The sequence below is a fragment of the Heterodontus francisci genome, chromosome 1, assembly GCF_036365525.1.
Source record: "Heterodontus francisci isolate sHetFra1 chromosome 1, sHetFra1.hap1, whole genome shotgun sequence".
Lineage (NCBI taxonomy): Eukaryota > Metazoa > Chordata > Chondrichthyes > Heterodontiformes > Heterodontidae > Heterodontus > Heterodontus francisci.
This window is the reverse complement of record NC_090371.1, coordinates 273626058-273645450: the sequence shown is the minus strand read 5'-3', so window position 1 is coordinate 273645450 and position 19393 is coordinate 273626058. Positions and strand designations below refer to the sequence as shown.

Here is a 19393-nt window from a genome sequence, read left to right as displayed (position 1 = left end):
AGTTTTGTCAAGATTTTTGGATTTTGTTTTCAAAGCCAACAAAAAAAGGAGCATTACATAATAAAATTAAACTCCAATAAATGTGGCAAAAGAAATCATGACATTTAAAATCCCTCTAAATTATAACATAAAACAGTACATCAGCAAAGAAATGTTCATGTTCCAGAGACTTAAACATCCTTTTGTGCTCAAGGAGTTGAGATTATTTCCTGTCGTCTTGCATCAAGTATACAGATTGCTACCAATTCCAAGACCTCTGCTATTCTTCAACAAAGAAACAGAATAAAATATTTTCTTACTAAAATAAATTAAAACCACTTTAACATATGGTAAATGCACTCCTAGTGAAACCAATGGAAAATTCAAAGCTGACATTTGCTGGACCTTTATCCACTCCTGTCTTTTATAAGACCTACTGGTATTATTTTAAGCCATGATTCCATTGATCAGACATTTATTTTGACCTGATACCAATTTTTCTGTTCATCTTTACGTGCTGTAATCTTTGCATTTATACACAAATATGAACCAATTTATACTAATTTTCACACATGCAGACTAACATGTAATTGGCTAGTTATTCACAGTGAAGAGCAAGTAAAACATGTAATGCTACTTCAAATATCAATCCATTTTACCAAGATTATGTTTGCTTGTTGGTTTATTTATTTATTTATCGTTAAAAAAAGTTCACCCTGCTACTTAGTTTCATGATAGTACTTGTCATTCCAATTTGATTACAGATCAGGAAGTGCACACAGCGGCTTGTAGTGTATGGGAGGATTTTCCACAGTCTGGATTCTTCAGGTTATTACCAGTGACCTGTAAATTTAAAAAGAATAGTTTATTTTGCAAAGTAAGGAAAACAATTTTAAAAATTGATTATGAAAGTAAGTACAGATCTGAGTTCATAGGGTCTAATCACGTTAACTATACTCACAGACCCCAAGGATGAATTTTAAAAACATGGGACATATTTTCCTTTTGTAATTGGGTTTCGAGGATAATTGGGGTTGAGGTGGGGGGCAATCATTATCTGTAAGAAGCATGCTCTATTTTCCTTCTATTCATCAAATCTTATGTCCCTGTGTCAGCTCTTTGAAACAGCTATCAAATTAGTCCCACTCCCCTGCTCTTTTATCTTATCTTAAATCTCTGTCCACCAGTTACCGCCCCTCCTGCTTGTAGAAGTAGTTTCTCCTTTTTTAACTCTATCAAAACCCCCTCATAATTCTGAACATTCCTAAAAGTCATCCCTGAACCTTTTCTGCTCTAAGGAGAACAATCCAAGTTTCACCAGTCTCTTCACTTTCAGCATTCATTTAAATGGGCCGAAAAGCAGATGGGCCGTTATGGGTGAGATCTATTCTGTTTGATTTTGTGCTAGGCACTCTGCTCTGGCAATCCCCTACGCCAAGTGCAATAAAAGTTCTGTAAACTCCCCAGTTCTCAATTTTCCCCTTTGGTGTCCCTGTATCATGACACCTTCCACCAAAAGAATGGACTTCAGACTTGCTCCAAGTACTGCCCTACATCCATGCCACTTTGATAGCAGCTTCCACTACTGAGAGGAACAAGAGCAGTAATGTCATGGCCCCACATAAACGAAGACAGATTTACCCACAGATTCCTCTTTGGCTGGACCGCCAGCTGATACTGGATGGAGCGCACACAACACACTTTGCCCAGTATTGTCCTTAAATGGCCCGACATATAGGGGACTACAGCCTGACTCAGCCACCCAGAGGTGGGTCCGAGGATTGCAGCGGTCTCAGCAGGACTGTGATTTTCGGGGTACCATTGCTCCGCTTCCATCAAATGGAAGACAATATTCAGGCCTGTTGAAATCAATAACCCACTAGCGCCCCAGATAGTGAAGCTAAATTAGAGGATCAGTCACCTTGGCTTATCTCATGCAACTTCTAGTAGCCTTTAATTTATTCTCGGGATGTGGGCATCACTGGCAAGGCCAGCATTTATTGTCCATTCCTAGTTGCTCTCAGAATGTAATGGTAGGCCTTCTTCTTGAATCACTGCAGTCCTTGTGGTAATGATCCCACAATAGTGTTAAGTAGATAATTCCAGAATATTGACCCAGTGACATTGAGGGAACAGTGGGGATATGCTCAAGTCAATTGGTGTGTGACTAGTGATTTCTATTGTCAGTATTAATTTCTGTACTTGTTGCTCAGTAACCCATTCAGACACCATACATTCTTAAATATAGTATCATGTCATGACAGTGTACAATCTTTTACGGCCTGTGAATATGAGGGAGTTTGCATTCTCAGGATTTTGAGGCCTCAAAGAGGGGAAGAAAGAAAAAGCATATTAAGTTTACATCCACACTTATATCTCACTTTGTGCTTGTGGCAGTCAATCAATATCTCATAGGACAGCCCACAAGATGGATTCCTTCATAGTTGCCTGCTCTCAGGGTCCAGAGCTGGCAATCTGTGAGTGTGATTGGCTTTTATGAACTGGAGGACCTGTGCTTTGCTTACTCGATGTCCTTATTAAAATCTTGATCCCCAATATTCTTACTGAGGTAACAGGGTTAATATATACTTATTTCCAAAGAGAAAGTTTGCAAACCATCTTTGGAAAATCTTTCATAAAGTTACTTCGCATTGGAGGTTTTTAATCTTGACATTTACACTTTATTCTTTAAACGTTATTTTTCTTGTTAATTTTTCCAGAGAATTTCATACAAATTACAATATGGAAACAGGCCATTTAGTTCAACCAGTCTGTGTTGGTGTTTATCATCCACAGTGAAATTCTACTTGAATAGTATGTAATTGAGCACCAGAAGGTTCCTTGGTGAGAGCAAACATACTGTAGTGTTTATCCTCCAGTGCCTCCTCTTATATTAAATATTATATCCAGAGAAAATGTTCCAGATAATCTGAAATAAAAGCAACCATTATATTACCACATCAGCTTGACCATTTAATTGAATGTAAAACAAACAAGCAGTAGTCCTAATCCCATGTTCCCACCTTGTTCCTATATCCCTTTATTCCCCTTTGTTTCAATCACCTGTCAAATGTTGACCTGGTCTCTGCTTCAACCACTTATGTAGAGCATTCCACAACCTCAATAAAGCAGTCTCTCCTTTCTGTCTGAAATCTCTTACATAATTAAATGTATCTATGTCCCCATTGGTCTAGGCAAAGCAAGAACTGGACACAATCTGTTCCTATCTCCCCTGTCCCATTCCTTCTGAATTTTAAGCACCCCAATCAAACAACCCCTTAATCTGTTCTAATTTTTAAAAAGCCTCAATTTATTCAATCTTTCTTTATATTTATATTTCCTCATATCAGGCAGTTTTCTGGTGAATTGTGCTGTACTCTCTATTGCTTCAACATCCTTCCAGTCGTGAGGAACCCAAAACTGCACGCTGTACTCCAACTGTGAAAGCAAATTACCCACATTCTTCCGCGTGCTTGGGCTCAATGCTGCTGCTACCGAAGGGATCGACGGATGGACCTGTTTCCAGCTCTTGGCCACTCATCTCCTTGATCAGCTGGTAGGAAGTTCACACCTCCACTGAGGAAATGTCCTCTGAAAGCTGGGCTCCATTCCACAAGAGAACACGAAGAGTGGCTTCACTCTATCTACTTTCTTCATGAAGGTGAAATGACCCATACCCAAAATCAATGGAGCACTCACTACCTCACTCATCAGCCAGCCACCTCACTCACCAGAAACTCCTGTCACTGCAGCAGAAGAAGAAAACCAGGATTGAAAAATGTACAAGAGTAGGTATCAAGGAAGAGGCATGGTGTTCCTAAAAATGGTAGGCAGGATGTCAGGTTTTCTGCCATTGAGATGTTTTTATCACAGATGTGATATGTGCAGAATGATTTGGAGCGATGTGAGGGACTCTTCAACAAGGCCAGTGTTGGTGATACAGTAGACAACCTGTCTCCCGCAAATGAAACCATTATTTGTTGCAGTTCACTCCTGTGAATGCTGTCTTAAAGTCAAATGCTTCCTTTAGGAATCTGGTTATAGGGAATTTATTTCCTTGACAAGTGAGAACTATTTTCTTGTGCTTGTTCTTTGGGCACTAAGCACAGGAAATAGAGGCAGAAACCCACAATGCAGCACACTGCCTCTTTTATGTTCATTAACTTAAATGGAAGGGAAAGAAGGTGCACTCCATAATGGGCAAATAATCCCCCCCCCCAATCCCACCACCGATTTTCTACTGCACTCTGCTCAGGCGATGTTCAACATCAAGATGGTCAAGATGAAAATCAATCCCAATGTAATGTACACCTCTGTGAAGGAAACATCCAAGAAAATGGCAAAATATTAATATTTAGGGCTGTACTTATCTAAACTGTTGGTTAAAAGAGGACTTTGTAGCCAGGTACATGTAATACAGGTTAGATAAATGTAAATCTTTATATTATTTGCAATGTTATTTCCTGAGAGACAGTGTGCCTTTTCTAAACAGCAAGTTAATCTGATATTACAGGTGGCAGTGATTAGCAAAGCTTCAATCAAACCACATTTGTGGATGAACAAAAACAATTTCTTTAACCACACCTGAATAATTCCTGCAGCTGATGCAAGAGCACAGTAAGAGAGACATGAATGTACATTACAAAGAAAGCACAGATACAGACACACAATGTGGATTAACTACGTGGAGGACCAAACAATGACGTGGGCAGGATTTTCTTAGGGAGTGTTTGGATATGGGTTTACCAGACTCAATAAAACTACTTCAATTAAAAAGGTCTATTTTTCTAAATAGGAATTTCACAGTAAAGTTCAAATAGAAACATAGCGCTGGATTTTACTAAGCCCACGACGTCGTGACCAGAAGATGGTTACGGCAGAGGCCCGCCATGGAGGCTGACACCGGGAGGGCCCGGTCAGCTTCTCCCGGTAGCGGCGATGCTCCATAGCGACCCCCGCTGCTGGGCAACGGGACCTGGATTTAAATATTTAAATTGATGAGATGAATAAATTTAAATCAACTCACTTTGAATCATCTGGGCCCACTGCGATCTTCGACACAGCAGCCGGCAGTCCTGCGCCTTCAATTCCCCGTCGGGGGAAAGCAGGCATGACACTGGTGGGGAGGGGGGAGGAGCTAAGATTTTTTGCTGCGGTGTGGGCGACAGGGTCAAATAAGCATCATCAGTGTCGGGGATGGTGGGTGTACTTTCAACTTTGTGCAGTCTTGGGGCAGGGGGAAGGTCTGAATTTAAAGGTAAGTGTTTTGCAGGGAAAAGGGCAAAAACTTACTGTAATTTTTATTGGGGGGGTTGGAAAAGTGGCATTACAATTTCATCTTGTAAATTTTGGGGGGAGTTCACTTTAAAAATTCAAATTTGCCAGCAGGGCTGGCTGCCCTTTAAAAAAGGGCGCCAGCGCCTGTGCATAGGCAGCTGACGCCATTGCCAGCAATGGACAGCCCGCCCCCTCCATGTGATTGGGGGAGTGAGCCGCCCTGGCTTTTTAAATGAGCTGCTGTGCGGGAGATCGCGGTGGCTCTTCGGCATGCAGCCCACATGTGTGGGCCTCCATTTTCTGAGCTTGCCACCGGGAGCGACGGCAGGCTTTTAAAATCCAGCCCATAATTTCTGTACTTCCCTTCATCTAACAAGTCAAATAAAGCAAATGGAATGCAAAAAAAAAGACTCGTTAGACACAAACAGTACAGTCCAAAGTCCGATTATATTTTCCAGTGAATAAATATAATCATGATATTGTGAAATAATTTAATGGATCTTCTATGGTGTTGCTCAAGTAAGCTTGGAGTTTACGGTATTGCAAGGTGGAGAGCGTATTGGCAGGAAACAAAGAGTAGGCATAAATGGGTCATTTTCTGGTTGGCAAGATGTAACAAGTGGTGTGCCACAGGGATCAGTGCTGGGGCCTCAACTTTTTACAATTTATATAAATGACTTAGATGAAGGGACCGAAAGTATGGTTGCTAAATTTGCTGATGACACAAAGATAGGTAGGAAAGTAAGTTGTGAAGAGAACATAAGGAGGCTACAAAGGAATATAGATAGGTTAAGTGGAATGGGCAAAGATCTGGCAAATGGAGTTTAATGTGGGGAAAATGTGAAATTGTCAAATTTTGGCAGGAAGAATAAAAAAGAAGCATATTATCTAAATGGTGAATCATTGCCGAGTTCTGAGATGCAGAGGAATCTGGGTGTCCTCGTGCAAAAATCACTAAAGGTTAGTATGCATGTACAACAAGTATTTAGGAAAGTTAATAGAATGTTATTGTTTATTGTGATTGGAATTGAATACAAAAGTAGGGAGGTTATGCTTCAGCTATACAGGGCACTGGTGAGACCACATCTGGAGTACTGTGTACAGTATTAATCTCCTTATTTAAGGAAGGATGTAAATGCATTAGAAGCAGTTCAGCCAAATTTTACTAGACCAATACCTGGAATGGGTGGGCTGTCTTATGAGGAAAGGTTGGACAGGCTAGGCTTATATCCACTGGAGTTTAGAAGAGTAAGAGGCGACTTGATTGAAACATCTAAGATCCTGAGGGGTCTTGACAATGTGGATGTGGAAAGGATGTTTCCCCTTGTGGGAAAATCTAGAACTAGGGGTCATTGTTTAAAAATAAGGGGTCGCCCATTTAAGACAGAGATGAGGAGAAATTTTTTCTCTCAGAGGGTTGTGAGTCTTGGAATTCTCGTCCTCAAAAGTGGTGGAAGCAGAGTCTTTGAATATCTTTAAGGCACAGGTAGATAGATTCTTGATAAGCAAGGGAGTGAAAAGTTATCGGGGGTAGGCAGGAATGTGGAGTTGAGATTACAATCAGATCAGCCATAATTTTATTGAATGGCAGAGCAGGCTCAAGCGGCTGTGTGGCCTACACCTGCTCCTAATTCGTATGTTCGTTTGTATGAAAGAAACTTGTGAAGGATTTGCCTGGAGACAGTGAAGGAAGTGTTTCTTTATATTGCTTCCGATATAAAATCATTTGTGTTCAACATCATGAGGGGTCTGAACAGAGTAGATAGAAAAGAAAAAAAGAGAAATGTTCCCATTGACGGAAGGGTCGAGAACCAGGGGACACCGATTTAAGGTGAATCACAAAAGAACCAAGGGCAACATGAGGAGAAACTTTTTCACAGTGAGTTAAGATCGGGAATGCACTGCCTGAGAGTGTGGTGGAGGCAGAGTCCAATCGTGGCTTTCAAAAAGGAATTGGATAATTATCTGAAGAAATTTGCAGGGTGACAGAGAAAGGGCAGGGGAGTGAGACAAGCTGAGTTGCTCTTGCAGACAGCCAGCACTGACACAACGGGATGAATGGCCTCCTTCTGTGCTGTAAATTTCTCCCTTTCGCATACCACACATACATAGCTAAATCTGTGCACCAATCATAGTGAACTTGGAATTACGTCTCCTCCCTCGAAGCACTACCATTCACTACTAAATACTAAGTGTATTTGGATACAGTGATGTAGGAAGAGGGTTATGGTGTGGGGGAGGGGGAGGCGGTGGGTGGTAGTGGATGTTCAATGTGGTCAAACACCACCAAACTTTCTAAGATTTTTTTTATTGAACCACTCCTTCCATCAAAGGTACATGCCTTAGATCACTTTATAGAAACATGGAAACAACTGATATTCTTCTTGAGCTGGTCAGTTCCACAATTCAGCTGGTTTAACAAAGGTTTTCGCTTGTTTTTTTTTGGGTTAAATATGTGGCACTGGTCTATCAATATCTTCCTCACTCTTCACTCCTCCATCCCGGCGAACATTTAGAAGCGCAAGGACCAACTAAGTACTTAACTTCAGATAGTGAGCTTGAGACTCTAAGGCCTTGATGGAGCAAACACGGAAGAGGGCAGGCGTGGAAATTCATGCAACCGGCTAGCATGCCGGCTCCATCCCACCACTGGCAAGATGATGGGGCGGCAAATGACAGGCAGCCACTTGAGGGCCCCGAAAGGCCTATTATCAGAGGCCAACTGAGATTTTCCAGTCAGCCTCTGGGCCCCCCGAGACTAGATCAGCTGCCTGGAGGCAGCCTCCCGGTGCAGTGCCCCAGGTAGGCTTTGAGGCCCGCCCTGCCTTCTTGGCCTCATCTGCAGCCGAAGAGGTTCTCCCTCCACAAGGATGGCGCTGCTGCTAAGGGCATTTCTTTATTTTAAAGTTTAAAAAGTTGGGAGAGAGGGCGTCTCCATCAACAGGTGCCTTCTCCCTCACTTACCTGAAAAGGCAGGCTGCTGCTTCTTCAGTGATCTTACTGGCCCACCAGCTTTGAGAGACCACCCACCTTTCTTAATTGGACGGCGTGCCCGCCCTCTGGCCGCTAATTGGCCAATTCGGGGAAAATCACTGCCAGGTGACTGTTCCCCCTCACAGTTCAGGCTCCTGACCCTTACGTCGGGGTCCTGAAACCCGCACGGAAAATTCTGCCTGAACAGTTGGCAAGGGTGCTGCCAATGCGACCATGATGTGGACTGATGAAGAGGGGGAATAGAACCACTAGCAGCAAGAATGAGCTGAGGAGGGAGCTGCAGGTGGGCAGCAGAGAAGACAGCAACATAGAACTCTTGCTTGCAGAAGGCCATAGCTACCCATCAGGGTATGCAGGCAGAGACTCCGTTTCCTTGCCTCTCGGAGGAGCAGTGCTCGAGGAGGCTCCAGATGAAACCACAGGTGGTCAATTGACCTCTTCAGCCTTCTACAGGAAGACCTTCTGTCCTGGAGCCATGCCGTGCCAGTTAAAGTAAACACCACCCTGAATTTCTTTGTTCCTGGCTTCTTCCCAGCTGCGACAAGAAGAATATCAAGGGCATCACAGTCAGCAAGACACAAATGCAGCTGACGGATAGATTATTTTCCAGGGTCGACAGTATATATAATGTTTCTGTGCAATGAAGAATGGCAGACAGGATGAGCATTGGGGGTTCACATCTCTGACAAGCAATCAGAGCACCCCCCCCCCCCACCCTCACCCCACCCTGACCAGCCACGCGCATTTCTGAACTGCAACAGCTGACACCCTACCAATGTTCAGTTTGTCTGCAACCATAAAAAAAGATGCTCATGCAGGTCTATGCACCATTCCCTGGGAGCTGCAATGACGCCATCAAGCTGCAGCAGTCAAATATCCCAACAATGTTATTACCAGTGATCAGCCCGACATAATGGCTGCTAGGGGGAAAAGGGATACCTCCTTCAACCGTGGCTCATAACACCTCTGAGAATCCCCTCCACTCAACTGCAAGACACGACTCAATGCGTTCACTCAGCAAGGCACAGGAATGCTGAAGTTAGGGATAAGATGCAATCACGGCTTTCAAAAGGGAATTGGATAAGCATCTGACCAGAACAAATGTGCAAGGCTACGGGGAAAAGGCAGGGGAGTGAGACTATCTGAGTTGCTCTTGCAGAGATGTGGCACAGATATGATGGACTGAATGGCCTCCCTTGTGCTGTAACCATTCTATGATTCGAAGTCTGGAAGTTCTCCACAGTATTTGCCAGCCAGGATATTGCAGATCATTACTGCACACTTCGTCCTATACAACACAGCACAGACAAGGTCTGGAGGTTCAGGATGAAGAAGGCAGTCACGAGACTACTCAACAAATAAGGAGAACTATGATAACAGAGAAGTTGAGGACCTTGAAGTACAACCACCAGAGTATATTGCTGCCCATGACACAAGGGATGCTTTAATGGCACTTAGGTTCAGTTTTATCAATAACTACTGCACCACTGTTGCCCTACCAACCGATATCCATCTCATCAAAGCAGTCATGTGACCCTCAATGCACTGGTCCAACATCCCCCAACTTGTTTGATTCCAATCATCTCTCCATCTTCCACATCCATTAAATTAAAACCTGATTGAAGTCTGCATTCAATAATAGTGAATTTATGGAATATATTTTTAATAGTGAACAAATTAGTAGGACCAAGTCAAAAAATGACACCCATGTATTAACCCTGTGATCTATATACTCCTTCTATTCCTACCACCTCTATGTGGTGCAGCCCTGTGGCTTCAGTAGAGATGGTGGAAGGCTGTTGCTCACCTTTCTCAGTGTTGTTCTTGGCCGATTTGGGTTTTGTAGCCCATCAGGGACCTATCACTGAATGCTCCTCTTGCACATATGCAGGGGGAGTGTGGGCTAGCTGGGCTGGAGACAGCATGCTGGGTATTGGTTTAGGGTGTGGTAATGGATGAGACACACAGATGTTCAGATGTTAAATTCCAGCTGTCTGCGGGAGAGCAGAGTGCAGGGATCAGCAATGCCTTGGAAGTTCCAACCTAACCCCCTAAGAATTTGTCAAGACTAGTGGAGGCACTCATGGTCAGCCTTCAGAGCCACTGTCTGAGCTTGCATGCAGGAAAAAATGGCTGTCAATACGTCTGGCTATAATTTACATTGAGGTCACCATATGCTCCATGGCGGATTGAAGAGTTGAAAAGCCTTGGGACATCACCCCTCATATTTCCACCCTATCTACTGCTGTAGACCGTATGCCTGGCAGGCCTGCCAAAACTTCAGACAGCTGCTACTGTGCCTCCAGCAATTCCCCTTTTCAGTGCTGGCCCCAGGAGTTTTCTGTATCACTGTCTTGATCAGCAGAGCTTGGAAAGGACAGGGCCCTCTGATGCATAATTTCATCAGCTGGCTGTTGCCCCACTCTCTGCTCTTGCTCACTTGTGCTGTGACAGTAAGCAAGTACAGTCCCATCTACCTGACTAAGAGACCAACTGAGGTGTTGATTTTGATGCTGGTGTCTGGAACACTTGTATCAGCATCAGGAGGTATCAGCTCTTCAAAGGCTTCTTCATCCTCTTCCAGCGGGGGCTTAATCTTTATGTGATGGAGGAGAGAAGGGATAGTACTAAGCGATGGCTCTTTGAGAATGTTGATCTGCACAGGAAACACATCCAGGTTGTCAATGTTTTGAGGCCTACTAAAGGTGGAGCTATTTTGTGGGAGATGCGGCTATGAAAGATTAATGTTGTCACCTTTCTCTGCTGGATTGTCAGCCTTGCCATCGTCAACGCTGAGGAAGTCTGATATCCCTCTGATCTCAATTCCCTCTTCCTGGGAAATTTTTGCTATATCTTACTGTCCTCCACTGGTCCTCACTTTCTCCCTCTCCCTGACATTTTGCACTCTCTTCTCCTGCAACATACCTATGAGCGGGGCTGAGGAACGCATACATCCAAATAGATGCAGTGCAAATGGTGCACATGCACAAGGAGTGTAAGTGAAACACCTTTAAGGATTGTGCCATATTAAGATGTAATGAGAGTGGCCACTGGCAGTGGTGGAGGGAGGAAATGGGAGACAAGCATGGAAAGGGAGTGAGGGTGATAGAAGTGCATTGATGCTGACTGATTGGTTGTGATGAGAGTGATGTAGGGTTAAAGAGTGGTGTGAATGGAGTAGCACTGGCAAGACAAAGTAAGAGTGGGTGCAGTGCAGGATCCAGTAAAATATAACCCTTTGCTCATCTTTCCTGACCTGGTCAGATCACTGAACCATTTGCAGCACAGATCTCTGGGTCACACTTCTGTTGCTGATCTCCTCTGCCACTTCCAGCCAAGCCTCCATGGATGTGGCAACCAGTTTCTTTGTTGCACCAGCCAGGAACAGGGCCTCCCTTGTGGTCCATACTCTTCCCAGCAGCACATCCAGAGATGTGTCTGAATATCTCGACACAGCCTTTCCCCGACTCCAACTCAGCTTCCTAGTCGTTCTTTTAAGCAAAACCATACAAAATACCTCCTCCATTTCATCTCTGAACTGGGTCTCTAAATAATTGAGGGGAAATTGCATCATGAGGGTCCACGTCATACCCATTTGCATTGGAGACGCGGAAAGCAGAAATAAAATGATAATGACGCATCCCTATTTGAATCTGACATTCCTACCTATCCCATAATTTTGCACTTATGTTGCCCTCTGCCTCTACCACTCCACTCCCATCTCTGCCTTAATATCAGGGCCAATATTAACCTTTAAGAATAGGCTGAAGGAAAGGAGCAATTGTAAGGATTTGGGAACAGGCTAGGCACATGGGGTTAGAATCACAGCTTGTGTGCGGAGGAGAAACACCAACATGAACTTGTAGGGCGGAATGGCCTGTTTCCATGTTGTAATTTGTGTGTAACTCTGTTGAAAATATTTCACAGTAATATAATCAACTCACTTTCCATAAGAACTAAAGTCACAAGACTCTGATCTTACCATCTTTCTCTTATTGGAGGGAGGATTGCCATCTTCGTGCTCTCCATGGTTTTGAACCAACGGGGAGTCACAAAGCCGTCTTTTTCTCACGCCAGTCAACTGTGCACCGTGTCTCCTGTAACCTGTAATGATGTTTGCATGTCTACTCCACTGAACTTCCCCTACACAATCCAGGCTATTCCCGATCTTTGGTGAATTCTGAACCATCTTGGAGTCCTCCAGCAGCTTCCTTTTCCTACTGTTTTGTTGCATCTGGTAGGTAAGAACGTGAAGGGTTGACGTGCTGTTTTCACCAGCCACTTGCCTCATGTCCATAATGCTCTTCATCGCTTCCATAATATGTGCCATCTTCCCCAAATCTTTCTTGGGAGCCTTGACTAGTGTCTCCAGAACCACCACTAGCTGCCTGTAGTTGTGCATCAAGTCCGCTTCAGTGTAACCATAGTTTATAGACGCTGCATAAGGTACAGCATTCACATATGTTTTCACACCCAAGTCGTGTTGCTGCATGTATTTTTTAACAGCCATTATTTCGGACAGCTCTCTTGACAGAAGCTGAACTGCGTAGGTATAGTTGGTACTTTGCCTGTACTCGAAGATTAAATCCAATTCTTCTTGTAGTGTAGAAATTGCACGTTCAAGTGCTTCAGCTGGGTCGTGCATGTATTTCTCACGGAATAATGAGAAGATGGAGGTGTCTTGCTGATTGTGAAGAAGTTCAGTAAGTAAGGCCATGTCAAACCACAGCATTCCTCTGTATGTTGCCTGGTTTACCCGGTGTGCCATCAAGTTTCTCAGGTAGTGAACTGTCTCATACATCATGATTAGCTCAATGTAGATCTCAACGGCTTCAGGGTTTAAGAGGACAGGGCTTGTATCGTGAGAAGTAGACCCAGCTAAAAAGCTGGCTTGAGTCAGCAGGACTTTCTCTGCTTCAACTTCTTGCAGTACTTCAAAAAGCTTTTTCAGCAACTCCAGTTGATTTTCACATTTGACCAGGAGCTGCTCCAGTTCTTCCTGCTGGGCAGCCCACGAGTGCTCAAGGATTTTTCCGACAGAACCAAATTGGTCCGAAAGAAGATGGAAGCAAGTTTTGAGACAATCGCCTAGTCTCGGAATTTGCTGCCCTGTGAGGTTACCCTCCACTGAACGGAGTGCAATGGTGCCATCAGTCCCCAGGAGCTTGTCATCGTTGTACAATGGGTCTGTCTGCTCGTCGCTGCTGATAGACATTCTCTCCGAGGCCAGGCTGCTGTATCTGTTGTATAACATGCACAATGCATCCCTGTTCAACTCCATGATTAGTTCTTTCGTCTTATTTTTCTGACCGTTGCCCTCTCCCAGTTTGGTTAAACCATAATTTAATTTTTCATGTTTTTCTCTCTTCTCCCAAACAAGCATCTTGGCAGCACTGAACTGAATGTGTTCTAGTCCAAACCACCAGAGTTCTTCATTCACAGTCAGGCAGCTGTGGATGGTACGGGTTTTGGCATTTACAAAATCGACAATGATCCATAAATGTACCAATTTAGCCACATCACGCTGGCTTTCGGGTAGGCTGGTGTATCTGTTTATCAGCGTCCAAACGCTTTTGCGCAGAGCTTCTAAATTTTCCAAATTATCCCCATAGTTAATACTAGATGTTAATGGGACAGAAAGACAAAAGTAGCAGCAGTCAGAGATGTTCTGCATTACTGCTGAGCACTCATTTAATTCTCGTCTGTGCTTGAGGTAGACATAGTAGGCATTTTGCCCTTTAGTTTCTGTTTGGCAGGATTTCAGTATCTGAACCTTATAGTCACTTAGCGCTTCTAAACAGTTATTTTGGACTCTTTCTTGGAAAGAAGGATATAATGTAGACTGCTGCTGATAGCCCACTTTCTCGGTCAGTAAGTCACTGTATAAAGTCTCATCGTACCACAGCAAGCTCCGAAATGTTGGCAGACCTCTTAGAAAGCTAATCTTATTTTCTAAGAATTGCACTGTTTCCATCATCATCTGGAGCTCCACATACGAATCTAGCGCACTTGGTTTTAATTGCACAGCCTTGATGGTGTTCTGCATGCTATTTCGCAAAAACCAGTCTCTACAAATAAAGGTTTCTGCAAAGGACTCACCCTGGGAGAGTTCAAAACTTGAAATAAATGGGGGAAGCATTTCCTCAGAGTTCAGTTTCAGCTTTTCTAAGTTGTCCAGTAACAATGTGTTGTTAGCTTGATGTAAAATCTCAGATATCTTAGCTACAAGACTTCCAGATAGTTGAGCTTCTTTTGCATTTTGTAACAGACCCTTTGTACTGCCTATTCTATCCATACAAGTACCTTGATCTTTGACAATGTACCCCTTCTGACTAACTGCTGTCTGTCTGCTTTCTACAAATTCAGATTCGTTGTCTGAAGCTATTTCTCCTTCCTCCCTCTCCATTTTGAGAGAAACAACATTTTTGGATTTGATTCTGGAATCTCCTCCTTGTAATTTTACCATGCAGGATCCATCCTGGAAATCTACTGTTCTAGATTCCATGTGGGCATCCAGCACTTGGGAATCGGCTGTGCCCTGCATTATATTGCACGGTACGGGAGACCCTGCAACCTGACGTATAGCAGGACATGCTATGTTTGTTCCATTGCTTTCACTGCTTGCTACTTGGGTTTCAATCTGAAATTCTGTCATAAACTCAAGTTGGGATTTGTGCTTTGGAATTTCGGCTTGGAATTCAGTTACTTTTAATTCAACACAAGACTTGGGTTTCTGATGTTCAAGTTGAGTTGCCATTGTTTGCAAAGCAACAGCACTTTCCATGCTTTGGTGTAATTCCATTAATTCTCCTACTTGAGAATCTACGGTGAAAGATTTAATGGGGCAATCTAACTTGACACATTGAAAATCACCATCTAGTTTTGTGTCAACGTGAGACGATTTCTCCATGGCGTCTTTCTGGAATTCCATCTGCTGGGGGTTAACTGGGTGTGGCGATGTACCAGACATTGTAGGCAATTTAGTTACCTTGAAGTTTTGAAATCTCATACCTGATCCACCACGTTTACTGTAGGCTGGTTGGTCCTGGGCTGATGATTTTGTTGCTTTGATTTCACACTGGGATTGCAGCCTCTGATTTTCAAATTGAGTCTCTGTTCTTTGCAGTTCAATGGAGGGTTCCAGAAGCTGGCTTTCACCCAGGGACTCCACTGTTTGGGAAGCAAGAGGAATTTTCACTTTGTGGGATTTGGTCAAGAATTTTGCCATTTGAGAGTCAACATAAGATTCTACTATCAGGCAATCAACAGGAAATTCCAATACAGTTTCTATCTGTGTTTCTTCCCCAACACACAACCTATGCGCTGGGAAGTCAATATGCAATTCCATTTGAGATTCCTCAAGTTTGGATTTAGATGGGATTTCCAATGGTTTTGGTTCCGCTGGGAGGTCCATGACTTCAGCAGTCACCAAATGACTTTCAGCAGGAGATTTAACTGATGTGGGCTCAGCTTGAGAATCAACAATAGGTGGCTCGGTCTTTTCAAATACATTAATGGAAAGATTCGCTTCACAAGACTTGTATTCTTGGGCATGATTTGGGTTTGAATGCATGATTTGTGCACAGTTTCTTTGCGTAATGACACAGTGGGAGTGAAGTTTTTTCGTGGTGTTTTGAAACCTTACTGAATTTGTTGTTGCTTCTGCTGTGCTTGTTACGGAGGCCAGTTCTACTTTGGCTGCTCTGCTGGACTTCTCAACACATGTAGTTTGCTCATTTTTCTTGGGTTGTCTTTTGAAATCTGCACTTTGCACACATTTACAGAGTTGTTCACAGCACTTGTGGGGAACTTCTGACCTCTTCATTTGTTTTTGCTTGTTAAGTTCACTATTTTTTGGGTGCGTTTCTCTAACTGATCGATACTGGTGTCGTTTATGATATTGATGACCATCTACATCACAGCTTTCCCAAAAAGTATTGCAGTTACTCTGGTAGGATTTTGGCAGCGAACTTTGGCTCATCCTCGTACCAATTCTTTTCACAATTTCTGAAGACTTACTAACTCTCTCATAAGCTTTGTTTAAGCTTGTCACTGCTTTGGTAAGCAGCTTAGACAATCGGCTGCTTTTGCTTAAGGAGGCTTCACTTGACAGAACACTTGCCACCTGCGCAATTTGTCTTTTACAACTGATAAAGGCACCAATACGCCCTTCATACAGAGAAGTAAGATTACCAGTAGAGCAGCCACCCCCTTGGATTTTATTTTTACTGCCATCTGTTGAACATATTTCCACATGTGGGACATAGTTTTCAGGTGTTGCTGTGTGAACCACAGCTAGGGCTTCATTGTTTGGGCGTCCTTGTTTTCTTAATGATGTCCTAACTTTATTATCAGGACCAAATGTGCCTTTGGTTTCGCCAGTAAGCTGAACTGAGCTGCCCTTCTTAATATGTTTGTGTTGTCTACTTCTGAGGAATGTTACTCCTTCATGATTGGGCATTCTGTTATCTAGTCCTCCTTTGTCATTATTGTTTTCAGTTGCAGTTACTTTGTTCACATGAGATTCACCATCCGCATGCTGAAGATTCGATGAAACATTGTAGTTTGAGGTAACTTTCGAATCCTGTTTTAAGCTGTTTATTTTCATAGAATGGGGTTTCAGCCCTTTCATATTCTTGTCTTGTGCTTTCAATGCTGATTTTTTTCTATTCTTTTTCTTCAACACAATTTCTTCACACAAGTTGCCACTTAATGTATTGGGATATTCGCCTTCTGATTTAGTGTGACACATGGAATTACCTGTGTGAATGCCCCCGGTACCATGGGATTCATTTAGAAACTTCACCTCTGCTAATCTGTCAGATACCTTGACCTTCTTGTCAGATTGTACATTTGCCAACTGTGCAACATACTTTGTTGTTGCTTTGTAATTGTGACTATTTGGACTCTGGGGAATGCCACGTTGTTCACCACCTGGAGGTTGTTTATGCCATGGCAACACACAGAGCAAACCTTCCTGCATACTGTTTTTGCTAGGCTGGGGACCTGGACAGCTTGATACTTCATATAATGTATGATGCAAACCATTTTTAGATATCAGTCCACATGTATCTAATGTATTTGCAAAAACTTGATTTAGTTCTTTGCTGCCTGTCTGCAATGCATCTTTTAATCCTAGATTTTCTGCTATTGGTGCAGTTTTATTAGTTTCTCCATCCAAAACTGCCTCATAGTCTTTCCCAATTGTTTTCAAACATCTCTCTGCTTTTCTTTCAGTGATGTTTCTTGTCTCTGTGTGATATTCTCCAGAGTACCCTAAAGAGTTACCATTTCTAACAGATGGCTCTGTCAGTGTAGGATGCTGATCATATTCTGCATTACTATCATTGCTTAAAGTTATTTGCAGATTGAGAATTGCTGTTTGACTGCCTGAGGTTGATAACTTTTCACTGGTTAATACTGAACTTTGTTGAATCCTTTCATCTTCACCATCTGCAAACTCTAAACAATGAAGAATCAATTGATCAGGTTTAGTTACTGTAGGAAGTGGAATTTGCTGACCAAAGCTCTTGGGATTTGTGGCTGCTGTGGCTGACTGTGGACTCACTTTCAACTCATTATCTTTTGACTTTTCGAACAGTTTTTCCCATTCAATCCGTGCTGCTAGGAAATGGAGCAAAGGGTCCACATTTGGCAGTTCCTCATAAGCTTTATCTGTGTATTTACTTGAAGTAACAGACATCTGTACTTCCTCCAGCTGAAAGTTGGGAAACAATCTGTCTTCAGCTTCGCTGAGCTCTCCATTTTCCCAAGAGCTCTGTATTTCTTCTGTCACCACTATTTCTTCATTTAACCCGACATTTCTGCTTCCCTCAGAGATTTCCATTACTGCAGGCACCTCGCATCTGTCTGTAATCTCTGTGTTTACCACCTTTTGATCAGATGAGTGATCAACAACACTGAAGAAGTTCAACTGCACTGACTGATTAGTTACCTCTGTGTGTTCATTGGAAGTAACAGATGAAGAGGCTACCTGCATCTGAGACTTCGTGACTACTGATACATCTTCATTCATACTTGTCGCTTCATTATCAAAAGAGCTTTGCGGATCTTTCTTCAGTCCTCCAACTGTATTGCTAGTCTCGGGGATATTTTCCCCAGTCACAACAAATCTTTCTGCAGTTACGTCCTCTGCTCTGTGTAAGATTTCGCCTTCAACACAACTCACATCACATAAACGATTGTTCACCACTGCAGTGAAGCTTTGCAAATCTCCCACTGATTTATCTTTTATCCCTTTTGAATCAACTAATGTGTGCTCCCGCCCCTTAGACTCTGAGAGACAGGAGGCAGTGTCACTAATGGTTAATTCAGTGCTGCAGCTAGATGAACCACTCCCGTGTGTCAAAACACACGAGCAGGATTTTGCAGTTGAGTTATATGAATAAGCAACATCATGAGATTTGGACACAATGGCACTGCAGCATTTGTCAAGGCCGAGCTCATTTTGATATCTTTCGTAATACTTATCGTATTTTTTAAGTCTGCAGTAAAAGGCCTTTCTATCTGTCCTGCTTAACTTCTCCAGTGACTGGATCTTCGATAGTCTCTCTTTATCACAAAGCACCAAATACGCGGAATACTTCTGCAACTTTTTTTTCACCTCACTTTCATACAACTTAATGTCTTCAAAAAAGGGTTCATCAAAGGGTTTGGTTGAGCTCGACTCGGAGGGAACGTTATTTGTTTGTATACTTGAGCATATTTTCACATTTACCCCTGATACCAAAGTAAGGCCACTGTTTTGTTTTGCTTTCTTTTGCTCATGGTAATTAGCAGCATCAGAAACAACGGCGGAAATGTCTGGGGTGTTCTGGAATCCACCACCGGCTGCATTAGCAACTGGCGTTGACACTCCAAAAGGCGCAAACTCCTCACGCTCTACTGTTGCGTTCTCCAACTTCTGACTCTGTGTTTGCTGTTGTACAGTTCTATCCAGTGCTTGACTCCTGTCTTCATTCACACACAGCTGCTGTGTAGGTATGGAGGAGCAAGCTTTCAGAAAGCAAAGAGTCTTCATTAGGGTATCAATACTGTAAAGGGGTTCAGTGGGCGATGAAATCTGTTTCGGTACTGAACATTCCTTTCCATCCTCCACGCAACTGTACCTCTTCAGCAGCCT

At 43.1% G+C, this 19393-nt stretch overlaps 2 protein-coding genes across 2 annotated transcripts in view; both read right to left on the bottom strand.

Annotated features, from left to right (window-relative positions):
* Positions 1-741: 741 nt before the first annotated feature.
* On the bottom strand, positions 742-19386 carry LOC137376536 (serine-rich adhesin for platelets-like). The gene is made up of 2 exons (XM_068045281.1): positions 15262-19386; positions 742-822 (listed from the first exon to the last, which is right to left on the bottom strand). The coding sequence occupies exons 1-2, from the start codon at positions 19289-19291 to the stop codon at positions 812-814; spliced, it is 4041 nt and encodes a 1346-aa protein (XP_067901382.1). The 5' UTR covers positions 19292-19386; the 3' UTR covers positions 742-811.
* The window catches only part of LOC137372743 (protein TASOR), a 29059-nt gene continuing 28964 nt past the window's right edge, over positions 19299-19393 (bottom strand). The window contains exon 8 of the mRNA XM_068036973.1: positions 19299-19304. Coding sequence (XP_067893074.1) covers positions 19299-19304 — 6 coding nt within the window. The remainder of the gene's footprint in view (positions 19305-19393) is intronic.

Coding starts and splice junctions, on each gene's coding strand:
- LOC137376536 (XM_068045281.1), bottom strand. CDS start 19,291: ATGAAGACTCTTTGCTTTCTGAAAGCTTGCTCCTCCATACCTACACAG.